This window comes from Rattus rattus, chromosome 17, assembly GCF_011064425.1.
Source record: "Rattus rattus isolate New Zealand chromosome 17, Rrattus_CSIRO_v1, whole genome shotgun sequence".
NCBI lineage: Eukaryota > Metazoa > Chordata > Mammalia > Rodentia > Muridae > Rattus > Rattus rattus.
Genome location: NC_046170.1, coordinates 41,445,092 through 41,470,739, shown reverse-complemented (window position 1 = coordinate 41,470,739; position 25,648 = coordinate 41,445,092). Strand labels below are relative to the sequence as shown.

The window sequence follows — 25,648 nt, the reverse complement described above, 5'->3', positions numbered from 1 at the left end:
GTTTAGGGAAACATGGTTGTGTTGGGTCTTTGAGTATAATTAATATGCCTAGGGGAGTTTGTTTCAGAAGCTTCCCCTTGGAGGCAGGAGACAGTGGCTGAGGGAGTCCCTGAGAGTCTAGGTGGATAGTGCTGATTCTGCTGGTCACACTGGGCCACCTGTGCTGCCGTGTGCCTCACCCAATCCGTTTGCTTTCTTTTAACAGGCGGTGGTGGTGCCCCAGGGTGGTGGGCAGCTGTGGATCTTCGGGGGGGAGTTTGCATCTCCTGATGGCGAGCAGTTCTACCATTACAAGGACCTCTGGGTCCTGCACTTGGCCACCAAGACCTGGGAACAGATCCGGTAAGATTCTGGATACTAGCCTGAGCCCTGGCCTCAGCTTTTGTCCCTGTTTGGGTTTGAGTCATGGGCAGGACAAGGAGAGGACAGGGTGCTGTCCTGTGTGGTAGGAAAAGCTTTGGTGGAGGCGTTGTTCGGGGTGTGAGCGGTGAGCAGTGTCAGGCAAGTAAAGCTGCTCCTGATGGAGGTCTGTCCTTCTGTCCTGTGAGGACCAGGAGATGGCCCTGAGCCAGACAGAAGGAGAAACGGCAGAGCTGCAGAGGACAAGGCAGCCTTCATGGTTCTCAGCAAGCCTGGCTCAGAGTGCTGGTGCTTGAGCCCACTCTGCTGCGTGCCACCCCGTGTCTCTTACTGTATCTGCATGAGACTTGCTGTGGAGAGGAGCCTGGCAGAATGGCTAATGCCACAGACTTACTGACTTCATCCTCTGTGGGGGCCACCGAGCCCTGTTGCCAGTGTTGCATACACTGTTGTGCATGCCACAGTGTAAGGTCACTGTCCTTTCTGCTGATACACCAGTAAACCAGGATGGAAACAGGGACCAGAGTCTCCTGGGCTTGATTTATGTATACAGTGGTTGTCTGTGTGTATTCCTGCACACCATTACAGATGGTTGTGAGCCACCATGTGGTTTCTGGGATTTGAACTCAGGACCTCTGAAAGAGTGGTGAGTTCTCTTAACATCTGAGTCACCTCTCTAGCCCCTCAGTTACCATTCTTAATCCCTCAGTATTGGCTGCAGACTCATAGCATGTGGAAAGGTGGTTATTTTGTTATTTATGTGTTTTACTGCCTTTTTTTTTTTTTTCCATGCTGCTGTTGGAGGAGCCTCTGCCAATAGTTTCAGGCTGAGTGTGGCCTCTGGCATTGTCAGGGGAGAGTCTCCTGAGACACAGACCCCGTGGGATCTGCTTTGAGGCTTTTGCCTCATAGCCAGGTGTGGTGGGTGTTTTGTTAGGAAGCCCAAAGTCCTAAGTGAACCGTGCACTGCTGATTCCACCACAGCCAAGTCAAATGGCCGCCCCAGCTGTCTTCTCCCAGGTGTTTACAGGAGCGCTCCTACTGAGAGCAGCTAAGCCAGTGTCCCTGACCCACCTCCCCTTCAGCTGTAGGCTGTAGCTCCCTCTCCCTGTTCTCCTCTACATAACAGGCACCCTGAGCTTCCAGAGTCCTGTGGTTTCTCCATGAGTATCCTGGTCTACCCAGTCCTAGCCTTTTTCTCTGTCTGTTTCCATCTTTTTGTCATTCTCCTGCCTTCCAGTCAAATCCGACCCTGGAGCTGAGCTGGTTCAGATTTGGCAGTCAGGAGTGAGCAATGGTCAGCCTTGCCCTGGTGTGCACGTGCCCAGGAGTTGCTTTCTGTCTCTCATGAGCACCACTGTATCGGGGATGTGGGATGGTCGTCCGCTTGTGTTGGCTCCAGCCTGCCTCACTGGTTAAAACCCCTGATGAAATGTAAAAGAACAGTGTGTGAGGACATGAGTGGACGTGGCCCCGCCTCACTCAGCTGCATACTCTTTTTTTTTTTTTTTCTTTTTTCTGGAGCTGGGGACTGAACCCAGGGCCTTGCGCTTGCTAGGCAAGTGCTCTACCACTGAGCTAAATCCCCAACCCCAGTGGCATACTCTTAAATAATAAACATTTAAAATGATGCTCCTAGCTTAAGAAAGGATATACAGAGGGTGTGTGTGTGTCTGTCTGTCTGTCTGTCTGTGTGTGTATGTGTATGTATGTATGTGAGAGAGAGTGTGTGTGTATGTGTATGTATGTATGTGAGAGAGAGAGAGAGAGAGAGAGAGTGTGTGTGTGTGTGTGTGTGTGTGTGTGTGTGTGTGAGTGATTCCTGCTTCTAAAACTCTGGAGTTTCCAAGTAAACAGTGGTCTTACCTAAGCTCAGAACTACATCACAGAGCAGCCTGCAGGGAAGCTTGGTAGAGGGGCGATTCCATCAACCTTTCATTCCTCCACCCTTTCTGTTTGAGAAAGTCTCACTATGTAGCCCTGGCTGGCCTGGAACTGGCTGTGTAGACCAGGCAGAGCTTGGTCTCAGAATCCACGTTTCTGCCTCCTGCAGAGCGTTGGGAGTAAAGGCCTGAGGTAGCCACCAGAGTGTGGCGTTGGAGGATTGTCTCTGTACTGACAGAATGGCCACAGAGGAGCTGCCGCTGGTCTGCTTCAGTCAGTTTTCTTATTTTGGGGGGAAGTGGTCTGAGACAGGGTTTCTCTGTGTAGCCTTGCCTGACCTGAAACTCACTCTGTAGACCTCGAACTCAGAGAGCTCTGCCTGTCTACCTCCTGAGTGTTGGGAGTAAACATGTGCACCGCTGCCTGGCGTCTGTCATTCTTCAAATTGATCTAAAGGAAAGGAAGGCAATCTAGCCAAAGTGAACACAGTTCACTACTTTGTTATTTCCAGGGTAGAGTTTTTTCCTGAAATACATGTGATTTTAGTGAATGTCTTTATTCCTTAGGAGAGTAGGTTTCGGTCAAGGGAACTGAGGTTGGGAGAGGTTGAATATTGGGAGAGATGAGCAAGGACCAAGAAACCAAGTGACAGGTGACCTCTGAAAAAAAGCCTTTCTAAAAAGAGAGTTTATTTTATGTGTGTTGGAGTTTTGCCCGCATTTGTGTCTATGCACCACTTGGGTCTCTAGTGTTTGAGGAGGCCGGAAGAGGGCTTGACATTACTTAGACTGGAGTTATAGGTACAGAGTTTCAAACTCATGTCCTCTGTAAGAGCAGCATGCACTCTTAACCACTGAGCCAGTTCTCCAGCCCAAACTGCCTGTCTCAGAGGTATAGGGCTTGTGTGGCACCACCTCTAATCACAGCATGGGTTCTGTGATGGAGAGTCCCAGTCAGCAGAGCCCAGGAGATTTCCAGTCACTCGGCTCCATATCAGGTCACCTGAGAAGCCCGTGTGCCCTGACCTGCTCCCTCTGTCCACCAGACCTCTGCTTGGCTTTGAACCTCATCTGGTGGATTCTGTGTAAACATTCTTTTTCTGTACATTGGCTCTGAGAGACTGGACACTAGTGCCTGTGGCTTATTGTAGAGTATCTCATGTGAACATGATCCTTTCCCCGTGGCCTGTGCACACTGCCATGTGTGCCCCGGCAGGCAGAGGTTTGTGCTATTACTTAGCCATAGGTTTGTGTCTCTGAGGCTCTAGCTTGGCTGGCAAGCATACTCCTATTCCAGTGCTAACTGGCACTACCCAGCAGCCCAAGAGGTTCATCGCTGCATCCGGGCGAGTGTAGCAACTCTAGTCTCTGCTTCCCTGCATTAGTGCACGTTTCTGTGACTGTTGACTGTCAGCAGACACTCACGAACAGAAAGCCACTTTAACTGCTCACTCCAGAAGGACAACCTCACGGTCACAGGAGCCCAGCAGTGCCTCAATGCTGGCAGCAGTGCTAAGGACCGTTTGGAGAGTCCTTTAGGCTCCATCTTGACTGAGAACTGCACACAGTGCCTGATTTACATAGAGCTGGCCTGACTCCCCTGCAGTGGAGGAGAAGCAGTGTTAGGACAGTGGTCTCCCTTCTCTTTCAGTAGCTCAGAGCTGTGACCTGTGGTCACCAGGCCATGCGCAGTGCCACCCTTCCTGCCCCACGATTGGAAGCTGGTGCTGGTTGACATCTTTTCCTGTGTGTGACGTCTAATCAGGAAACGAGGAAGTTGGAACACCAATAGGAGAGTCAGAGGCTACAAGGACAATAGAAACCCTGTACCTTGTTGGGTATGTGTCTAGCCTAGGGAGGACTGAGTCCATGTACTGGAGAGCCCTCTTGATCGTCTCTTGGATTTTCTGATAGATTTTCAGTCTCTAGGCCAGACTGGCTTTGAATTCACAGCAGTCCTCCTGCCTCAGCCTCCTCAGATCTAGGATTGGAAACCTGAGCTTCATGCCCACTGCAATAGGCTTTATGGTAGCTCTCATTGTAGAGTGATTTATGGAAGCAATAGTCACCCTTTAAACAGTGCAATACTCAGTAAGTAAAGTGCCTGACCCCTGTGTTAGGGCTTTTAGGGAAACCTCTGATAGAATGAGTCTCTGTGTAAGGACAGGGTTTGTTAGAGAGGCTTAGTCTGTGGGCCAACTATTCCAACAATGGCTATTTCCTGACGGAAAGTCTTAAGAGTCTTAATAGCTTGGTTTACAAGGCTGGATGTCTCGGATGGCCTTCAGTATATGTTAGGCTGTAAGCAGCAGGCTTGAATACCAGCGAAGGAATTAACTTGCTCATGAGAATGATAGCAACCAGGCAGAAAGGAAAGCTTCCTTCTTCCATGTCCTTTTGTCTAGGCTGCCACTAGAAAGTGCGGCCCAGATTTAGTTAGGTCTTCCCCTTTCTCGTGATGCAAAATAAGAAAATCCCTCACAAGTGCACTCATCAGTGTGGTCAAATTGACAACCAAGAACAGGCGTCACAGCGCCCAGGCATGAGAACCTCCAGGGCTGATCCCTATCACTCACAGAACTCCAGGCAGGAGGTCACACACTGTGGGCTGCACACTATGGGGAGCATGTGGAGGAGGAGACAGGTTCAAGACCAACTGAAATAGTAGGAGACTGGCTCAGTAGATGAGTAGAGAGATTGAGGAGTTTACCAGCATCAGCCTGTTGTCCACTTATGCACATGTAAACCCCCCCCATACACAATCGTAAATAAAGCACACGATTGAGTGGTTCTCAGTGTGCTCACTTGTGCATAGCAGTGTACTGTGTCAGTCTAAAGGATTTCTAGCCCCTGAAAAGAAACCACTCCGGTCCTCTGTCACCCAGTCCCCACTTTGTCTGAGTTTGCCTCTTGTGGCTATGGGTGGAATTCTGAAATCCTGTGGCCATAAGTGTCTGTTCAGCATGAGCCTTTCAAGTTCACCATGTTGTAGTGTGTCCAGTGTTTAATTCCACTGAGCCAGTGGGATTTCTACATTTTCATATACACTAATGTTTTCAGTAAATAATAAAGAAAAATTAGTGTAAAAGTGTGTGTGGTTACCCAGGTGTGGTGGTGCATGCCCAGCACTCGGGAGGCAGAGGCAGGTGGATCTCTGAGTTTGAGTCCAGCCTGGTCTACAGAGTGAGTTCCAGACAGCCAGGGCTACACAGAGAGACCTTGTCTTGAGAAAAGCCGAAGACGAGTGTCTGTTCTATGATGGGCCCTGTGAGCCCAAGCCTGGAGTTCCAGCAGAGTCCAGTCCTTTGCTAAGCTTGGCCTGGCCGTGGGCAGTGCGTACCGTGTAGTGTTGAAGTGTAAACACGAACGTGACTCAGAGCACTAGTGTCGCATGCTTGGCTGCTTGCTCTCTAAGCTGCACTGGTGTCTGATGCATGGACGTCCTCTGACTATTTCACAGGGGCCGGGGCTGGGGTTGGGGATGTTGGCTGGCAGCACGCCCTGTGGGAATGCCATTCCACGCAGAGCCCAGAAGAGCTGAGAGCCTGGCACCCACACTATTGCGTGTGTATCTCTGTGCTATACATAGGCTCCTGGATGAGTGGGGCAGGCTCATTTTTATAACTCCATATTTAGGATTGACGGCAATTGAAAACCCTATTGGAGATTGGAATATAAATGGGCTCTCGGAAGGGTGGCTCTGTTTTCCAGAGGGGAACGTGGAACCTTTTTATAGCTGCCTCCTGTTTTTTTTTTAGTTACAGAATAGTGGTGTTTCACTGCTGCTGCCACAAGTGAGCAGAGTCCTTGGCATCTGACTCAGCCAGAGGATGACCTGGTGCGGTTCCTGTTGAGGAAGCTGTTAGAGGTCTGGCCTGTGCCGCCATGGTTCTGGGGACATAGGTAGCCAGCCTACCAGAGGCCTTGACTGTGTCACTGGATGGCGTTGGGATGCCCAGTCTCTTCTGAGTCTGTTGTAGAGTGGACTGAGATGTGTGAGCATGCTGCTTCAGTTGTAAGTGAGCGCAGTGTGTCCACAGCTCCCCGTGCGAGCCTGGCTCTGAGCAGAGCAGTCAGTCTCGCGCTTGTGCCTGCAGGGAACATAGCTGTGCTGTCCACTCATCCTGGGAGGTGGCCTCCTTCCCAAGAAGGCCTTTGCCCGCGTGCACATCGAGGCCCCTCGGCAGCATGGTCCAGAGGCTTCTCAGGAAGCCTGTGTGTCGTGTGATGCTGTGCCTTAGGCTGGTTCTTTTGAGCTTGGAAATTGATGTTTGCTGTTTTTAATTATGAGTTTGGTACTAGAATGTACTTACTAAATTACAAGTAATAGAAAGTCAGGAGAAGGCAAATACATTGGTTGAGCCTCAATCTAGCGAGGTTTTCTGTCCAGGTTTATAAATAAGGGTGAAGGAGCCGACTGTACAGCCGCCCTCCCTGACAGAGTGGAAGGTATGAGGCAAGAGTACACGAGCGGGTGCTGAAGGCTGTGTCCAGAGTGCGGTGTCCAGGAGAAAGCACTGCTGGCTTCGGGCTGACTTTCTATAGACAAGCTTGCTGGCCGTCCTGAGTGGCGTCAGCAGGGATGTTGGTCGAGCATTGAGAAGGCCTTGTTCTGGAGTAAGTAAGGGAAGAAAGACCCCCCAGCAGCACCCTTGGGATGTACCTTGAATGCTGCATCTGAGCGCTGGTGTATGGTGGCTTCTGGGCAGGATTTGTTCAGGGTTCAGCTTCTGTGTGGCTGTGTTTGGTGGGAACCTTGAAGCAAGAGTTTCTCTGTGTAACAGAGCACTGACTATCCTGGACTAGCTTTGTAGACAAGGCTGGCCTTGAACTCAGTGAGTCACCACTGCTACCTCCTGAGTGCTGAGATAAAAGTGTGTGCCACCTCACCTGACCTCTTTTAAAGATTTTTATTATATATCAGTACATTGTAACTGACACACCAGAGGAGGACATCAGATCTCATTGCAGATGGTTGTGAGCCACCATGTGGTTGCTGGGATTTGAACTCAGGACCTCCTGAAGAGCAGTCAGTGCCCTTAACCACTGAGCCACCTCTCCAGCCCAACCCCCTTTTTTTAAGTTGTATTTTATTTGTTTTCTGAAGTGGGAATCTGGATTTGGGTGCCTGTGGAAGCCATAAGAGGGTGTCAGATCCTCATGCATGGTTGTGAGCTACCTAGTGTGGGTGCTCCATCCGACTCCTGAAACCTAGAAGAGCGACAAGGACTTTTAACTTCTGAGCCATCTCTTCAGCCCACAGTCTGGAGGATTTTTGCCTAAAACCCTGTTTGTAGAATTTTTACATCCCCCTTAGGAGCGGTGGGAGGGCCTGGTGAGAATACTGCGCAGTGGGGCTGTGGCACTGATTCCCAAGAAAGAGGAAAGAGGCTCTTAACCCTTGAGGGTCTCAAAGGGCAGGCTACCGTGAACCTTGAGGCCTCCTCTGGCAGCTAGCGCTTTGCAGGGACAGGTGCTCCTCCCTCCCACCCCATGCTCCTCTCTGCCTTCCCTCTTTGCATTTCCCAGGGTGCTGTGTTCACTGGGGAAAGCTTGAGGGATGCAGAAGACAGACAATAGTGAAGCTGTTTGGAACCCCAGATTGGAGTCTTATATAATGTGTTTTATAACCTGCTATCGTCTTCTGTTCTTATGAATGCTTTTCTGACATGAAATCTTAGTCTGATTCTTTAAAAACAATGTTATCTGCTAGAACGAAGTAGAGTTTCCACTCAAGCTTGTAGCTGGGGAAGTTTATATTCTTGCTCTTATTATTTGTGTGTGTGAGTGTGTGTATGTGAGTGTGTGTGTATGTGAGTGAGTGTGTGTGTGTGTGTGTCTGTGTGTGTATGTGTGTGAGTGTGTGTGGTTGGGGGTTGTGGAGGTAATATGTGTATGGAGACTAGGAGTCTAGGGGTCAGTATTTGGTATCTTCTTTAATGCTCTCCACCATAGTTTTTGAGACAATCTCTCACTCAACCTGGCACTTATCAGTTGGCAAGGTGCCTGGCCAGGCAGCCCAGGACACCCGCCTGTTTCCATCCCAGCATTGGGAGCGCAGGGGCACGCTGCTGTGCTGAAGTTTTTGTTTTGTTTTTCTTTTTAAATATTTATCTATTTATTTATTTTATGTATGTGAGTATATTGTAGCTGTCTCCAGACACATCAGAAGAGGGCATCAGATCCCATCACAGATGGTTGTGAGCCACCATGTGGTCACTGGGAATTGAACTCAGGTCCTCTGGAAGAGCAGTCAGTGTTTTTTAACCACTGAGCCATCTCTCCAGCCCCTTGTTTTTTGTTTTTAACCAGTGCTTCTTTAAAATACATGCAAACAACAATAATAAATTTATGATTAATAATAGTAATTATTATTATGGACTATGTTACTAGGTTATGTATGTATCCTAGGTTGGCCTTGAACTCACAGACATCTGATACTGTCTCCTCAGTACTAGGATTAAAGCTGTAGACTACCACACCTAGCTTTTTAAAATAGTTTTTAGTAGTGTACTTTGAAATTCTTTGACAGAACCTAATTTTTGTATTTTACCTAAAAACATTTATTCCAAGTTAGATTTCTGCTACTCAGGAAGTCTTTTTTCTGTCTGGGAATTAAACCCAGGGTCTTGCACATGCTTAGGAGACATTCTCGACCCCTCCTGAAATCTTCAGCACCGGACAGGACTGTCAGGCCGATTCCGATAGTTTTAGGGGATAATGAAGGGAGCTTACGAAGTTCATTGAAATGGACATCAAGGGCTGAAGATCAAGAGTGCTGGCTGCTCTTCCAGAGGACCTGGGTTCAGTTCCCAGCACGCACATGGCAGCTCACAACCGTCTGTAACTCCAATTCTGGGATCCGATGACTTCTAGCTTGTAAGTGTACGAGGCACCCGCATGGTACACATGGTACACAGAAGCACATGAGAGCTAGACACCCACACATAAAATACAAATAAATAAATAATAAAGAATCAAACTCATTGAAATACCCACTGTAAAGATGTTTTATTCCTCTTCATTGTAGATCGACAGGGGGTCCTTCAGGGCGAAGTGGGCATCGGATGGTGGCCTGGAAACGACAGCTGATTCTTTTCGGTGGCTTCCATGAAAGTACGAGGTTGGTACAGCAGATTGGGCTCTTGTGGTGCAGAGGGTGGAGGTTCATGGGCAAACATTCTGATCAGCAGTGGAAATGCTCGTGCTCGCTCGCTTGCTCACTCCCTGGGTGTGGCAGCCGCAGTGACTGACAGCCAGGGGAAATAGTGAGGAAACCTGGGTCTGCCCTTACATTACATCATCAGCTACTGTGCACAGGGTTGGGGGTGAAGCCAGCACAGCCCTTCCCTCTTACAGACCTGTAGATTGCCCATCACCATTCTACAGTGGGGTTTTCCAGGGGGTGGGGAGAGGGCTGGGGGTGACAGTCATTTAAAATTAGAACTTTTTACAAAACTTACTTTAAGACTCTTTAGGGGGCTGGAGAGCTGGCTCACTGGGTAAGAGCACTTGCTGCTCCCCCAGAGGACCTGAGTCCAGTTTCCAGCACTCATGTCTGATAGCTCACGCTGGCTGTAATTCACCTCCAGGGAGTCTAGTGCCCTCCAGAGCTCCTGTGCACCCACACAAGCCTATACACACAAGGAAGCCTTTTTAAAAGTGTGAGCCTGGGCTGGAGAGATGGCTCAGCGGTTAAGGGCACTGACTGCTCTTCCAGAGGTCCTGAGTTCAATTCCCAGCACCCACATGGTGGCTCACAACCATCTGTAATGGGATCTGATGCCCTCTGCAGGTGTGTCTGAAGACAGCTACAGTGAACTCATATAAAAATAAATAAGTCTTTTTGGGAAGCACTTAGGCAGACAGACAAAATGGCAGTCCCATACTGAATGTTGTCACCATCTGTATTAAATTAGCTTGACTTTTAAATGCCACCATTCGGAATTTTCTTAGCGAGAGTTATTTATCTTCAATTCATAGTAGATTTTCTTTTTACTGAAAGTTGCAGTTTGAAGCCTGAGAGAACTGGATTATATAGTACGTCTTATGGAAACCAGGAGGCTCCCGCCCTCCACGTGCTCATCCTGAGAGCTTGTGGATTTGAGGGCAGCCATCAGTGAGTTTTCCTGGATTTCTTAGCATTTCTCCAGGGCAGAAGAGGCAGATGACCAGCTCTCCCACTGCAGCCGTCTGGGCTCACAGTGGCCTTAAAACCCACAGCGTGGATTATTCAGATGCACCATGTGGAGCAATGGCTGTCCCAACTTGCACGTACTCCTCTGTGGACAGCTGGCTTTTCTGTGACAGCCACTCCATAGTACTAAGCTGCTTATCACGACCTCTGCTGAGTGCTTTGGTGCCTGAGTGCTGGCTCTGAGTACAGCTGGTGATAGGTGGAGCCTCCCTGTCCTGCTTGGGTGGTGGGTGTGAAGGTTTGTTCCTGCCCTTTGACTGTGTAGGATGCTCTGCCCAGTCCTTACCAAACTGTCAGTCTCCAGTCTTGTGATCATCAGATTCACTGTCCATCCAAGGGTCTCAGAGTAGCCAAAGATGTTGAAGATGCAGTTGTCACTGGGTGGGAAATGGACAACTTTCACGGTGGACTGCCCTGTGTCTGGCTGCCGTGCTTTTCATTCTTTTGTGAATCCAGGATCCTACAGGCCCTCTGTTAGATTTACTTGGAGCACATGTGGGTGAAATCTAAGTTTGACTTCCTGCCATGCCTGTGGCCCTTCTCTCTCCCAGGGACTACATCTACTACAGTGATGTGTACACGTTCAGCCTGGACACCTTCCTGTGGAGCAAGCTGTCCCCATCAGGCCCCGGGCCCACGCCCAGGTCAGGCTGCCTGATGGCTGTCACTCCCCAGGGCAGCATAGCCATCTATGGAGGCTATTCTAAGCAGGTAAGGGCCGGCGCTGGGAACTAACAGGGCTTCCACCTGCTGCTCTTCAGTTTGTCCACGGAGACTCCAGTGACACGTGAGCAGCATCTCCTGCGCTGTGAGCGCATTGGTGGCTCTGCTGCTCTGTATCCCACAGACTTGTTCGCTTGTTCTGTTCTGTTTGAGACAGAGCTCTCTCTGTAGCACTGCCTGTCCTGGAGCTCACTTTACACACCAGGCTGGACTCACCCTCACTGAGATCATCCTGCCTCTGCCTTCTGAGTTCTGGGATTAAAGTTGTGTGCCACCACCAGAGATGGATTTGTGTGTGTGTGGGAGGGTGGGTGTGGGTGTGTAGGTCAGGCGTTAACACCAGCATCCTTCTCAGTTCTCTCCACCACACTGCTGAGACAGGCCTCCCCGGGACGTAGCTTGCCGGTTGGTTGTGCCTCTGCTATCTCCCAGCACTGGGACTCTAGATGCTGCCTGCTAGGCCAGGCTTGTGTGTGTGCTGGGGTGCACACTTAGATCATGTCATGCCAACCTCCCAGGAGCACCGCTCTGAACAGTCTGTGTTTACACTGTTCATGCCAGTGCTTGGGAGCCTGTCTGTAGACGGTGGCCACCCACTGCCCTGCCCCATGTGTGTGCCATCCTGACGTTGCCATGGATCAGAGATTAAACACTACCTCATTTTTTTCTTAAAAATCCTTTATGATCCAAAAATTCTCAAATACATAATTAACCTGGATTTTTAAGTGAACGCCTGCATGTCCCAGAGAGTCTGCCATTCCTATTTTAGCTTAGTTGTGTGATCACGTGTTCACAAGTGTCCCTGTCATGTCAGTTATCTTCTGTGTAGATCAAAGAGAAGTGCAGGGCTATCCCTCAATGTGTGAGTGAGTGTGTCTGCGTGTGCATTCATGTGTGAGTGTGAGTCAGGTAGAGTCGGTGTTGACTGTCACATGGTTTGCCTGCAGCCAATGAGCACACTCAGCTGTGTCACTCACAGTGTGACTCTTTTTGCCTACGGGCCTTACACAGCCCCCTCTGCCTTGTTGGCTCTTGTACTTCAGCTCATTGCTTTTTATTTTTTTAAAGATTTATTTATTTTATGTATGTGAGTACACTGTAGCTGTCTTCAGACACCAGAAGAGGGCATCAGATCCCATTACAGATGGTTGTGAGCCACCATGTGGTTGCTGGGAATTGAACTCAGGACCTCTGGAAGAGCAGTCAGTTCTCAACCACTGAGCCATCTCTCCAGCCCTTGTTGCTTTTTTATTTAAGAATATCTTTTATTTATTGTTTTTGCGATTTCATACATGTTTTCTTTTTTTTTTTTTTTTTTCCTCTTTTTTTCGGAGCTGGGGACCGAACCCAGGGCCTTGCGCTCGCTAGGCAAGCGCTCTACCGCTGAGCTAAATCCCCAACCCCTTCATACATGTTTTCAATGAGTCTAGATTATATCCAACCCAGCTCTCCCAGACATCTCCCACCATGCCTCACTGCACTTGCAGTCTGCTTTGTAACCCACTGAGTCCACCCAGCACAGCCTGCCAGACTGGTGATAAGCCTTGTTGACTTGATCTTATACATGGCCTGTGAGCGCAGACGCTCCACGTTTTACCAGCGTAACAGCTGCATCGTGTCCTAAGGCAGCTTTTCACAGCACTCCTCCCTGTGCCCCAGAGCACTCCTCCCCATTCCCAAGAGCACTCCTCCTGTCTCCCAGTCCTTACACTCTGCCCCTCCTCAGTGATGCTCCCTGAGCCTGAGTGCGAACGTTCCACTTAGGGCAGAGCACTCACAGCTACTTCTCTGCTCCTTGAATGACTGTGAGCCCCCATGTCTGCTGCTGTTGCCCACTGCAGAGAGAAAAGCTTAGGTTTCTACTCTAGGGCCTTTGACCCCAGGCTTACTGCACCAGGCATGAGTTCCCATGTCAGATGTGGTCGGTGCTCAGAGCCCCTAACCTTAATGGTACTGGTTCACCAATGGACACGTGCTGTCTATATGGTCAGTATTAGAGCATTCGGGAGTTGCCTCTTGTAGTGCTGGTGATGACGTCTTCCCTAGTGACCTACATTGCACCTTCTGCAATATGAGAGCTCTCCAGCTAGGGAGGGAGTTTCAGGTCAGTTCTGTCCTGATTGTCTTCCAGACAAAGCATGTAGTGGAGTCAGTGGTAGGGTTTACCATCCTCATCCTGACGGGTAACCAAGAGCTTCTGTTGGTTTAGCTGTCTCTGGGGCCTCCTTGACCAGTAACTCAAAGGAAGGTATCTTATACCTGGCTCAGATTTTCATTTAAAATTCCATGTCTTCTGGGGGCAGTCACTGTCCACACATACAGGGCACCTGTGTTCACACTCACTCAGAACACCCATACACACATACACATACACACATGCACGCACGCACGCACGCACCCACCCACCTACCTCCCTACCTATCTGTCTAAATTCATTTAGTCAATTTAGTTAAACAGTAGTGAGTTTTTGTGAGGGTTTTCCTGCACCCTGCTTTGGGGGTAAACCACAATCATCCCCTCCTCTCCCTGCTCCTCCTGTAGCTGTGCTTACGCGTTTAACCCTGCTGTTCTCTCTCCTCTCGGTTCATGCCCTGGCTTCCCTGGGTCTGCTCTAAGTGCTGCAGGTGGAATGGTGCTGGCCCTCCGCAGTCCCCATGCCTGTGGGTAGCTTTTGCATGGACTTACTTTCAGCAGAGTGACTGCACCCAAAGTGTACACATCAAGGCTCATTTGGATGAGGAGGCCCAGCAGTCCTGCGGTGGCCCTCTTGATAGTGCAGTAAGATACTACGGACTGGGGCTTAGAAAGAAAAGAGATAATGTATTCCAGCCCTCCTAGACTATGAGGGCACATTTTGCTATAAAATGAACTTAGAGGCTGAGAATCTAGGATTGGACATGGCCAGTTCGTGGCAGATGGTATCACAGTGGTGGACCCTGTGTGAGAGGAAACACTCAGGGAGCCAGAAGCCAGAGGGGTCAGACTTGCTATTTTCCTTAGAACTTGACTCACAAAAACATCCTCAGGGGCTGGAGAGATGGCTCAGGGGTTAAGAGCACTCTCTGCTCTTCCAGAGGTCCTGAGTTCAATTCCCAGCAACCACGTGGTGTCTCACAACCATCTGTAATGGGATCCGATGCCCTCTTCTGGTGTGTGTGTCAGTGATGTCAGTGTGTGGGCACGCGCGCCCACACACACACACACACACACACACACACACACACACAGAGTCTTAAAAGCCCACAAAGCCAGCCTGAGAGCAGTATTGATCTGTAAGGATAATACCCCTGGTGCCCGCTCACCTCCCAGCTGCCATCCTTCCTCTGGACGGCACAGATGGAAAGGAGATTGGGGCTGACACCCAAGCTCAGCCAGCATGCAGGATCGTAGGGCCTGAGAGGCGCCCTGGTGGAGAGAGGCAACAGGAGGGAAGATGAGGCATGTGTAAACTGGTTGGTCCCTGATCAGTGTAGCTTCCGCATGTCCCTGGGTGGGATAAAGCAGCAGCTGCTGTCCGGACCTGGGCCAGGCTGCTGCTCTGTTCTTTTATGTAAACGTAAAAACTGTAAAATCAAGTGTAATAAAAACAAGAATTTAAGCACAAATATATAAGGAAGACACTTTAGTGGACTGGCATCTTCACAGGGTGAACATCGTACCAAGCAGTTTTCTGGATTCCAGGGTGCTGAGTAGATGGGTATGCCCTTCCCTCAGGGCCAACAGCCAGTCAGCATCCCTGCTGGAAGCTCAAGGCTAAGGACCTGGATCTGTGGGTGTGGGGGTTCCAGAGGTCTAAATGGTGGTGGCGTGCTTCTTTTCACACCCTGGAGTCAGTGTGTCCCCTGAAAGGTGGACAGCTGGTGACACATAGGGGCTGCAGTTAGGTGTAGCTGAACTGTGCAGACCTGTGATAAACGGTGATCTGTGGCTGAGCAAGCTGCACTGTTTCAGCGTGGCTGGCCATTGGTGGTGGCTATAAAATCGGTCAGCCATGTCGGCGCCCTCCATGGAGCTGCAGCTCCTCTCAGGTGCTGCTGCAGCATGGCTGCTTCTCAGGACTCCTTTGTTTTGCAGAGAGTCAAGAAAGATGTGGACAAAGGCACCCAGCACTCAGACATGTTCCTGCTGAAGCCTGAGGACGGGGGAGAAGGTACTGCTGTGCCTTGAGACTTGGCTTGGCTGTGTGGGATGGGTTGTGTTTAGCGCCTGCGTAGAGGCCAAGCCGTGTCTCCCTCTTACCAAGTGGGAACTGCATGGAGTTTCCTGTATCTTGCCTAGAGCCAAGGGCCAGACCACCTTTCCCTGGAGTGGTTGGGCCAAGATGCCTGTGTGACATGAGTGCCCTTTGTGTACCTTGCACCCCAGCAGGAGCCCAAGTCACTCAGCCCTTTGTGTCCCCTCTAAAGCCATGTGTGACATTGTGTTCTCAGGTCTAACCTTCGTGCTTAGAGGTAGATGGGGAAGCACCTAGGGAAGAGCCCTGTGCTTGCATAGTCAGGGCCCCAGCGTGTGGAAGCCATGTATGGATGTGTGTGTGTGAGGTGGAGAGGAAGGGAGGGGTTGCTGCTTTCCTGTCCTCCATTGACATTTGAAAGAACCTGTTCTTACTCAAGAGCACAAACATTACTAGGATGTGGAATTGTGTTGGCTTGGGTTCCTGTTTTACTGGGGACCGTGGGCTGGGCTTTGGGGTCTACAGCTTAGGGCTGAGGTTGAGGCTGAGCCCTGGTGCCGGGGCTGCTGCCGAGTGTGCATAGACCTGCTCCTCCTCTGCTCCCGCACTCAAGTGAGGCCCCTGAACTCACCCGCCCATGAGCACTTCTGGGTGACTGCAGTATCCTGCAGTGGTAGGGGCTGGTGAGATCATTTGTCACTGCTGGCAGGAACCTAGGTTTGGGGACCTGGGAAACTTGAACTTGGAGACTAGACCATGTAGCCCTAACCTGTGTGCCCAGCAACTAGCTCCATGAAGGGAGTCCCGTGTCAGGGGCAGCATACTTGCCGTGGTTGCACAGTAAAGATGGTGGGCTCACTCCGTGCTGCCTGCTGCTGTGTTTTAGTCTCCAGTCCTTCCCCACAACACCTCCTCCTGTGATGAGCTGACTTGGTCAGCACAGGCAGGCCCAGAGTCCTCCCGCTCTGTGGGCCTTGTTGGCCACTACCCAGTGTGTGGCTGCTAGCACTTGTTAATGCTTAGTGAGGTGACAGTCTGAGCTTTTCTTCCAGAAGTATTGGTTAGACATTTCCTATGTCATACCAGGCCACACACTCCGCACTGTCACATGAACACACACTCAGCACTGTCACATGAACACATGACACACACACTCAGCACTGTCACATGAACACACACACACACACACTCAGCACTGTCACATGAACACACACTCAGCACTGTCACATGAACACACACACACTCAGCACTGTCACATGAACACACACACACACACTCTCCTCTCACTGTCACATGAACACACACTCACACACATCACACACACACACTGTCACATGAACACACACACACACACTCAGCACTGTCACATGAACACACACACACTCAGCACTGTCACATGAACACACACACACTCAGCACTGTCACATGAACACAGACACACACTCAGCACTGACACATGAACACACACACACACTCAGCACTGACACATGAACACACACACACTCAGCACTGTCACATGAACACACACACACTCAGCACTGTCACATGAACACACACACACACTCAGCACTGTCACATGAACACACACACACACACTCAGCACTGTCACATGAACACACACACACACTCTCTCCTCACTGTCACATGAACACACACTCAGCACTGTCACATGAACACACACACACACTCAGCACTGTCACATGAACACACACACACACACTCAGCACTGTCACATGAACACACACACACTAAGCACTGTCACATGAACACACACACACACTCACTCAGCACTGACACATGAACACACACACACACACACTCAGCACTGTCACATGAACACACACACACACTCAGCACTGTCACATGAACACACACACACACTCAGCACTGTCACATGAACACACACACACACTCAGCACTGTCACATGAACACACATGAACACATAGCACTGTCACATGAACACACACACACACTCAGCACTGTCACATGAACGTGGCATCTGTTGGTAAGCATAGAGCAGCCATCTCTAGAGGTGAGGTGGTGTAGGACAAGACCGAGTGAGCTGGCTTAGGACCCCCAGGAGGTATACTTTAGCTCATGACCCTCCTCTAGCAAGATGGCACCTCCACATCTGTCTCTTCTGCCTGTTAATGGTTGATGCTAGGGTCCCTAGAAGGCAGCGTCACAGCTGAGCTTTGAGAAGGAGGGGTCTTGAGGGTGGCTGACTGGCATATCTTCCTTCACAGGGAACGAAATGAGGCTCCTTGCCTAGTCAGTCTCAAAGGCTTGAAATGATGCTCATCCCCTGTGCCCAGGGTTCTCTGTGTGTCCTGCGTTGGTGTCAGTGACCCTCTTACCCCTTCCTGTTTTTTCCTTACAGACAAATGGACTTGGACCCGGGTTAACCCTTCAGGGGTCAAGCCTACTGTAAGGTCTGGCTTTTCTGTGGCTGTGGCTCCCAATCATCAGATCCTGGTCTTCGGGGGCGTGTGTGACGAGGAAGAGGAGGAGCGCCTGGAGGGCTCCTTCTTCAATGACCTGTACATCTACGATGCCGCCAAGAGTCGCTGGTTTGCAGCACAGCTGAAGGTAGCCTAGGCTCCTGAGTCTCCCACACTCTCTGTTGGTCTCCTGCCCACTCTCAAGCCTTGTTCCTGCCGTGTACTCTTCTGTGTAGGTTGTGGATGACTAGGCTTGGGACCCCTTGGTTTTGTGGCTCATTCCTTCTTTATGTCAGCCACCACTCCCTGGCAGTTCCTGATACAGAGGTGTGGTGTCCAGACACATCAGGCTCTCTATGGCAGTTAATGTCTGTGACTCAAAACCATCCCTGGTTTCCAATCACCCTTTCAACTGTCACTGTCGCTGTCACTGCAGCTGTTGCCTAGGACTTGCCTGGAACAGACAGATTAGCAGGTGATAGTCCATGTGGGATCCCAGGCACCCTGACATCTATGCAAGTGAACTGCTCGGAGTGCCCTCAGTACACGAAGCTAGTGAGTGCCTGCTGTGTGCTCAGCCTCGTGGAAGGGCTCTATGGAAACCTGGTGGCCCTGCTGGGAGCACTGAACCCCACCGTGTAGGTTAGCCTCTTACTCAAAGATTACTTGGCCCTCAGGCCCCATTATGTTCTTCAGGAGCTGTCATGTGTGAGATTTCCACTGCAGCCTGAGGATGAAGTGAGTCTTGAGTCTAGAACAAGGAGCTGACCCAGGTTGGCTGGAAGTCCTAGCTGGAATATTTAAATATAGCCCAGCAAATGCCGTCATGAGAGCATAGCGTTCTGCCCAATGACAGGCTGCTACCGCGTTGCTTGGGTGCACTCTGCAGAATGGCCAGAGAGACAAAGTACATGTTCTCCTGCAGGGCGCCAATGGGAGGAGGGTACCTTTGAAGTGCTGGAGACAGGGTCCTCCTCCTGGGCGTGGTCTTAAAGATGAGTGCAGTGTGGACCCTCTTGTCAGCCTGTCCTGCTGTTGGCTAGGAGTGGAGTCTGTCCGTCCTGTTGATAAGGATTGTGAATAGGTAGGATTTCTGAAGACAAGCCTCAGATATATACTGCCTGCATGTTAGCCGGGCCTGGCCTTACTGAGTGCTTTCCAGTGTGGGACTCAGGAGTGCCTGTCCCATCACAATGATGGCTGGGAGTCTCTTCCTGGCTGGCCACCCCTGCTTCCTGGAGTGTTGGTCCTCACTCCTGCACTGCTCAACTCCGCTTCCCACAAACCTTTGATTGACACGTTAGGGCGAGAGCTGTCACTGCCCTGTGGTGCAGCTTGAGTTGTGTTAACAGGGCCCCAAGTCAGAGAAGAAGAGACGGAGGCGGGGCAAAGCAGACGACCAGGAAGGAGCCACTGAGGAGGAGACTGGGGGGACCAGTGCCCCAGAGCCACTGGAGGTGATAAAAGAGGTGGTGTCTGAAGACGGGACAGTGATTACCATTAAGCAAATGCTCACTCCCTCAGGGTTGGGGGTGCAACCCCCACCAAAGGCTGACGACAGTGCTTCGGAAACCAGCAGCACTGGGCAGGAGCCATGTCCACGTTCCAGTGCCATGCTGGCTGTCAAGCATGGACTGCTCTATGTCTATGGCGGCATGTTTGAAGCTGGTGACCGCCAGGTGACCCTTAGTGACCTCTACTGCCTTGACCTTCACAAGATGGAAGAATGGAAAACCTTGGTGGAGATGGATCCAAGTAAGCTGGGTGGGCGAGGCCGGGCTGTGGAGCCTCTTCAAAGCCTCCCTGCCTGCAGGGGCCCTGACCTTGACTCCAGGCAGCTTTACCAGGAAGAGCCTGGGAATGGGGCGGGCTTACCTGGCTCCTGCACTCCGGGTGCTACAGTGCTAGCAGGGACAGAGTGAGGGACAGCATAGGTACTGGTACTGGGTCAGGCCTGCTGCACTGGCCTGCCTTCTCCCGGGACAGTGCAGAGCAGGCAGACTCCTGCTCTTGGTGCCTGGCACTCTGGGGTGGCAGCTCTCTCCATCTTTGCTCTGATATTCTGACAGCTCATTTATCCCACTCTGCTGTTGGTCCTTGGAGAGTCTGTGCTCCTGGCTGACTTGGGACTTGCTGTATAATCCAGGCTGGCCTCAAACGGAAGTAGATCCACCTGACTCTGCCTCCTGAGTGCTGGGATTAAAGGTGGGACCTGCCATGCCTATCATCCTCTCTTTGAGACTCAAACCTGCATGTTTAGGGAAAGGCTCTGCCCATAATGCAGGGGCCGTAGGCCTGGGAAGAGCCAGCCTCCATTTGGCTGCCCACAGCCAGGATGGCTGGAGTTGGTACCCAACCACAGGGTCTCCGTCCCAGGCTGCTATGAGGCCTAAGAGTCATGTGCTGTGCTGTGCTAATCCCAGGCTTCAGGGTAGGAAAGTTGGGTTCCCGCCCCAGCACCTGAGTGGAAGGAGGAAGAGGTTCCCGACTTGTGTGCTTCCCCGGGACCACAGACGGCACCCAGAATCCCTTTTTGCTTATGCTTTGTCAGAGTCACAGGAGTGGCTGGAGGAGTCGGACTCAGAAGAGGACAGCAGCTCCGATGAAGAGGGTGCAGAGGGGGAAGATGAAGACCAGGAGGAGGACAGTGCGGAGGACAGTGCAGAGGAGGGAGCAGGTGAGAGCCACAGTCAGACGCAGCTGCGCTGTGCTGCTGCTTCTGAGGGGGCCTGCTTGACAGTGCGTGCGTTGGGGTGGGTCCAGGCAGGTTGCCAGTCAGTGTAGTCCTGCCCTGGGCCCTGTGAACTGCCTGACTTCTTTCTCATCCTTCCTTTTGGGCTGGGAAGATCTGCAGCACCCAGAGGTGGCACACGGGGAGCAATATGAAGAGTACTTGTCCCGGACTGAACAGCACTGGCTGAAGCTCGCCCGGAACCATGTGGGGCCCGATGCAAAGGAGAAGAAAGTGTTGAGAGTAGCCCAGGCCATGGCAAAAGCATGCTTCGAGGATGCAGTTCCAGACATTGCACAGGCCAAACATTAGACGGAGTGGAGCGGTGGACTCAACACTGGCATCGAGCCAGGCGTGAGGAGGCCCCTGCAGAGATGGTCCTCTGTGGAGCCTTGGTTGTCCACAGTCTGATGGGGGCTACCCTGCCTTCACAGTGGCCTCTGCCCACGCTGAGGGAAGGTTGAATGGGATGTGAATTTGAGGGGCCCACAGGCTGTGTGCTTCTGTCCTAATAAAACTGGGCTAGCTGTGTGCTCTAAGGTTTTCTTTCTTCTACAGAACAGGATGAGTGTCCCGATGTGCTATGTGTCTCAGACTGAAGGTCACCAACCAAGTAGTAACCTAGCAGTCACTTGAAGCTGCTGTACAGGCCTTGCATCTGTTGTGATAGCTGGCCTTTGCCACCAGCCTTGTTCTGTGACATGTGGACATGTCCATTGGCTCCACTGACTGCAATGTTTTTTGTTTTTTTGGTTTTTTGGTTTTTTTTCTTTTTTTTTCGGAGCTGGGGACCGAACCCAGGGCCTTGCGCTTGCTAGGCAAGCGCTCTACCACTGAGCTAAATCCCCAACCCTGACTGCAATGTTTTTGGATGTTTTTTCTACCTTATTTTTTAGACATATATTTTACCTTTATTTATATGAATGTACATGCCAGTGTTCATGGTGGCTAAAAGAGGGTGTTGGGGAAGAAGAGCTGGCACTGCATGGGTGCTGGGAACTGAACCTGGGTCTTCTGGAAAGTGCTCTTAACCCCTGAGCTATTGCTCCAGCCCCTCCATTACAGTCTTAACTGTGGAGGAAGTGCTGACGCCTTCCCTTCCCTTCTCTTCTCCTTTGTGGGCACAGAGCTGTCTTCTGTGAAAAAAGCAAGTCTGGAGGACAAAGACCTTACCCCTGATGACGTCAGCCTTTTGCCACTGGCCATGGAGCTGGGGTTCCAGTGCTATTGGTCGAGCACCAGACACGCTGGCCAGTGCCTGCTCCACCGCTGAGCAGGAAGAGTGAGTTCTAGGCCAGGCTGGGCCACACAGTGAGACTCTGGTTCCACAGTGAGAGGGAAGCGCTCTGAGGAACCAGCCCCTTGTTGGGAAGTGTCTGCTGCTTGTCCTGGGCTGTGCCCACAGGGTGAGTGGATGGCTACCAGACTGGGCTGAGTGGAAGAGACTTGTGGGGAGCTGTGAGGCAGAAGGGCACAGTTAAGCCAGGCAGGCCTCCAGACAGCCATAGCTCCACAGTCACTCACACACCATCGTCTGCTACTGTGGCCAGGCCAGGGCTGAGGCCTATGCAGCCCAGGATGCTGAGCAGACCTGGACTGTCGCCTGGTCCTTTTGCTCACTTCTGACAGGAGTCTGTGGCTGGCATTTGAGTGTGGTATCCCAGGAGCAGCTGAGCTAGCCACCCAGTTCATGCCATTAGCCAAGGCTGAGGGATTGCTTAAAGGCCCTGGATCTCTTAGGGTTGGTAGAGTAGAGTGATAGCAGAAAGAACTACCACGCAGACTGGAAAACCTTACCATTTTGTTTGGTTGGTTGTTTTGAGACAGAGTCTCATTGTGTGGCCCTGGCTGTCCTGGAACTCATTGCTTAGACCAGGCTGGCCTCGAGAATTACCTGCCTCTGCCTCTGCCTCCCAAGTGCTGGATTAAAAGGAAACATGCGCTGTCATGCCCAGCTGGAAGCCTTATTCTAAGTATGACTTTGTAAAAATGGTCTGACAGTAGTGTCTATTCTGACTGGTAAGAGTGGATTGCTGTAGGTAGCAAGTCAGTGGCCAGATGACAGTGGAAATACAGAGGTGCCCAGGCTAGTAAGAAGCCTTCCTACCAGAGGGACGTGTTCTCGCCAGAAAGTGACAGCCTCACGTGCAGACACGTTTCTGGTATGTTGCAGGAAGGAGACAAGGAGGGGTAACAGTTCCTTTATATGGTGGGGTCAGTGTGCAGAACGAATGAGCTGCTGCTGCTGTCATGGGTAGGCTGACATGCAGAGCAGAGGGCTTCCCCAAGGGCCTGTCACTCAGGGTCTCAGTCACTGTCCTTGGCACAGGAGTGCACAGTGGAGACGCAGGTAGCCATCAGCACAGCTGGCCACAGTGCAGGCACTGGAGACAGCTGGGCTTCTCTGAGCCCCCGAATCCCAGTCTCAGTTGCCAGGACTTGTCAGTGCCCAGAGACGGGACTCAGAGGCTCTGGGGCTTGTCAGAGAGATGAGGGAACGGGGGTGACCCTCTTTGATGGGAAGGAGGCTTAGATGGCATGAGGGCCCCTTCCTGTCCTGGACTGTCTGGCCCACAAGCTCCCTGTGTTCCCACAAAGTGCTGGAACAAGGCGTTAACTGTAGGACAACAGTGGGACAGGGCGTTGCAGACTGGGAGGGGCAGGGCGGTGGACACCCCACCCACTCTTCACCCGTGAGTCAGGGCTTCAGGAAGGTGCTTGGTAATGAAATGAGACTAGTGTCCTGTGGTTTTAAATGAGTTTATTAAGTAAAGGAGCAGAGGATTTTAAATTTGAGCGTCCCTTGCTTCAGGTGTGAAGTCTGATTTAAAGTTACATTCATTAGAGAGGATTTGTTTCCAGCTTTTGATTAACCAAGCTGTTCCCAGCTAAAGACACCAAGGTAAGAGCAGCCACCACGTCAGAGGGAACTCAGCTGACAGCCCCTCCTCGCCCGCAGAGCAGTCTGTCTCATTAACGAGTGGTTTACATGCACCAAGAGGGAAAAACAAGATCAGATGCGGCCACACTAAGGCATCTACAGCAGGGTCGTTGCTCAGGTCCTCAGGTCTGGGTGGCTTTTCTTTGGGAGTGGCGAATGGTGCAGGCAGGATTGGCCTGCTGGGAGGGAGAGCTGACCTGTATGCAGCAGCAGAGCCAGGAGCGCCCACCCAGAGAGCCACGTAGGATGAGAGTGTTTTCTGCCGACCTGTCTTCAGCTGTCGGTTCTGATGGCCATGGCTGCCTGGGCCTGCGCAGCTACAGCTGCTCCTGGGGGCAGTGCTCAAGCTGGTGGGTCTTGTGGGCAACAAGGACTTGTGAGACATTGGGCCTCGGGATGCTGCTGTCTGTACCACCTCATGCTACCCGCCCCCCTGTGCCCTGAGTCTTCAGCCTGTATCGAGTGACTGCCTACCCACCTCGGATGGTGGTACCTGCCTCATGGACTCAGAATGGTCTGCAAGAGCGTTTTGATGGTGGTAAGTGGACATCCCTACTTAAAGTAGATGCTGGCGGAGGGAGAGAGTAGAACCCGTTTGGTGGGAAAGGTTGAACTGTACCTCTCAGCTGCACTTACACCACATCTGTACAGGAGGAGGCTGCTGTGCCTTTAGGACCCAGGACCCTCGGCAGCCTCAGATATCATCATACTTGAAGAGAAAGCTCAGGCAGTAGGCTGACTTTCATCAAAATTGAGACAAGGTCTTCAAGGGAGACAGAAAGCAGCATGCTAGCAAGCATGCCAACACAGGAGGGGACCAGCATCCAGCTGCAGCAGTGTGGGGAAGGTCAAAGGTCAGGATGAGTCTGTGTGAGCCAGCGTGAAGTGTTTTACCCCATAGATAGGTGTTTGCATCTTGACCTGTGTTCTGGGGTGGACAGGCTAAAGGCCATCCCAGAAGTGAGGTAGTTGTGAGGTTGGCTGGCTGCCTTGCCTGTTCTAACCTTGGAAACTCTTGGCCTGTGTTCCCCTCAGCCCACCTCTGTGGAGTGTACCCACTCCCCCTTCAGGTTGTCCTAGTGAGCCTCTAAAGTTTAGAAAGGAGCTGAGCCAGGAGACTGCCCAGTATGCATTTTAGTCCTGGCCACATTAGGGGAGGCGTGAAAAAGCAAACTCCAGGAGCACCATGTGCTATTGTCTGGAGAGCACTCGGCCACATGAGGACTCACTGCCACTGCCCCTGAGGGCCTTCCCTTCCTGCCCCATGCCTTGTTCACATGCTGTCATGCAGGCCTTGTCTAGCTCCTCAGGAGAGGAAGGCTTGGGTCTTGGCATGTTACCAGCACTCGCACTGGAGTGCAGCTTTTAGCTGTTTGCTAATTTCAGCAAAGACAGCTATATGTTCTCCTCTTTCAAGGCCAGGGTACACAGGAAAGACAGTTCTGGGCACCTAGGGACAGACACGTGGTTGTCCTGGTGTGCGCCTGACCTGTAGCTGAACCTTGGAGAGACAGCAGAGCTGAGGGCGCACAGCCCGTCTCCTGGATGCTCACACACTATAATGGTGTGGTGGTGGCACAGGGCTGTGTGGCTATGAGCTGATTGCACGATGTGGAGACGGAGGCGTAGGAGTCTGTGCTGAGCTTCACAACCAGAGACTGCGATAGAGGAGGACGGGAGCAGGAAGGACCAGCAAAACCGAGCTTAACCTGGCAGGGAATGTAACGTCCCACACGGGCTTTGGACCGTCACAGAGGGGATGGAATAAGCAGCCGTGAGACCTTTGGAGCAAGGCTGTGCAGGTCTATGGTAGGATGTGTCTGAGTGATAGGCTGTGCAGGTCTGTGATAGGATGTGTCTGAGTGATAGGCTGTGCAGGTCTATGGTAGGATGTGTCTGAGTGATTGATAGGCTGTGCAGGTCTATGGTAGGATGTGTCTGAGTGATAGGCTGTGCAGGTCTATGGTAGGATGTGTCTGAGTGATAGGCTGTGCAGGTCTGTGATAGGATGTGTCTGAGTGATAGGCTGTGCAGGTCTATGGTAGGATGTGTCTGAGTGATAGGCTGTGCAGGTCTGTGATAGGATGTGTCTGAGTGATAGGCTGTGCAGGTCTATGGTAGGATGTGTCTGAGTGATAGGCTGTGCAGGTCTGTGATAGGATGTGTCTGAGTGATAGGCTGTGCAGGTCTATGGTAG

General features: G+C 51.4%; 1 protein-coding gene across 1 annotated transcript in view; it reads left to right on the top strand.

Annotated features, from left to right (window-relative positions):
* Klhdc4 (kelch domain containing 4) overlaps window positions 1-21,044 on the top strand; it is a 33,080-nt gene extending 12,036 nt beyond the window's left edge. Inside the window, exons 5-12 of the mRNA XM_032887694.1 lie at window positions 206-342; window positions 9,274-9,366; window positions 10,992-11,151; window positions 15,238-15,313; window positions 17,719-17,927; window positions 19,132-19,534; window positions 20,331-20,456; window positions 20,626-21,044. Coding sequence (XP_032743585.1) covers window positions 206-342; window positions 9,274-9,366; window positions 10,992-11,151; window positions 15,238-15,313; window positions 17,719-17,927; window positions 19,132-19,534; window positions 20,331-20,456; window positions 20,626-20,822 — 1,401 coding nt within the window. The 3' untranslated portion in view covers window positions 20,823-21,044. The remainder of the gene's footprint in view (window positions 1-205; window positions 343-9,273; window positions 9,367-10,991; window positions 11,152-15,237; window positions 15,314-17,718; window positions 17,928-19,131; window positions 19,535-20,330; window positions 20,457-20,625) is intronic.
* The last annotated feature ends 4,604 nt before the right edge of the window (window positions 21,045-25,648 follow it).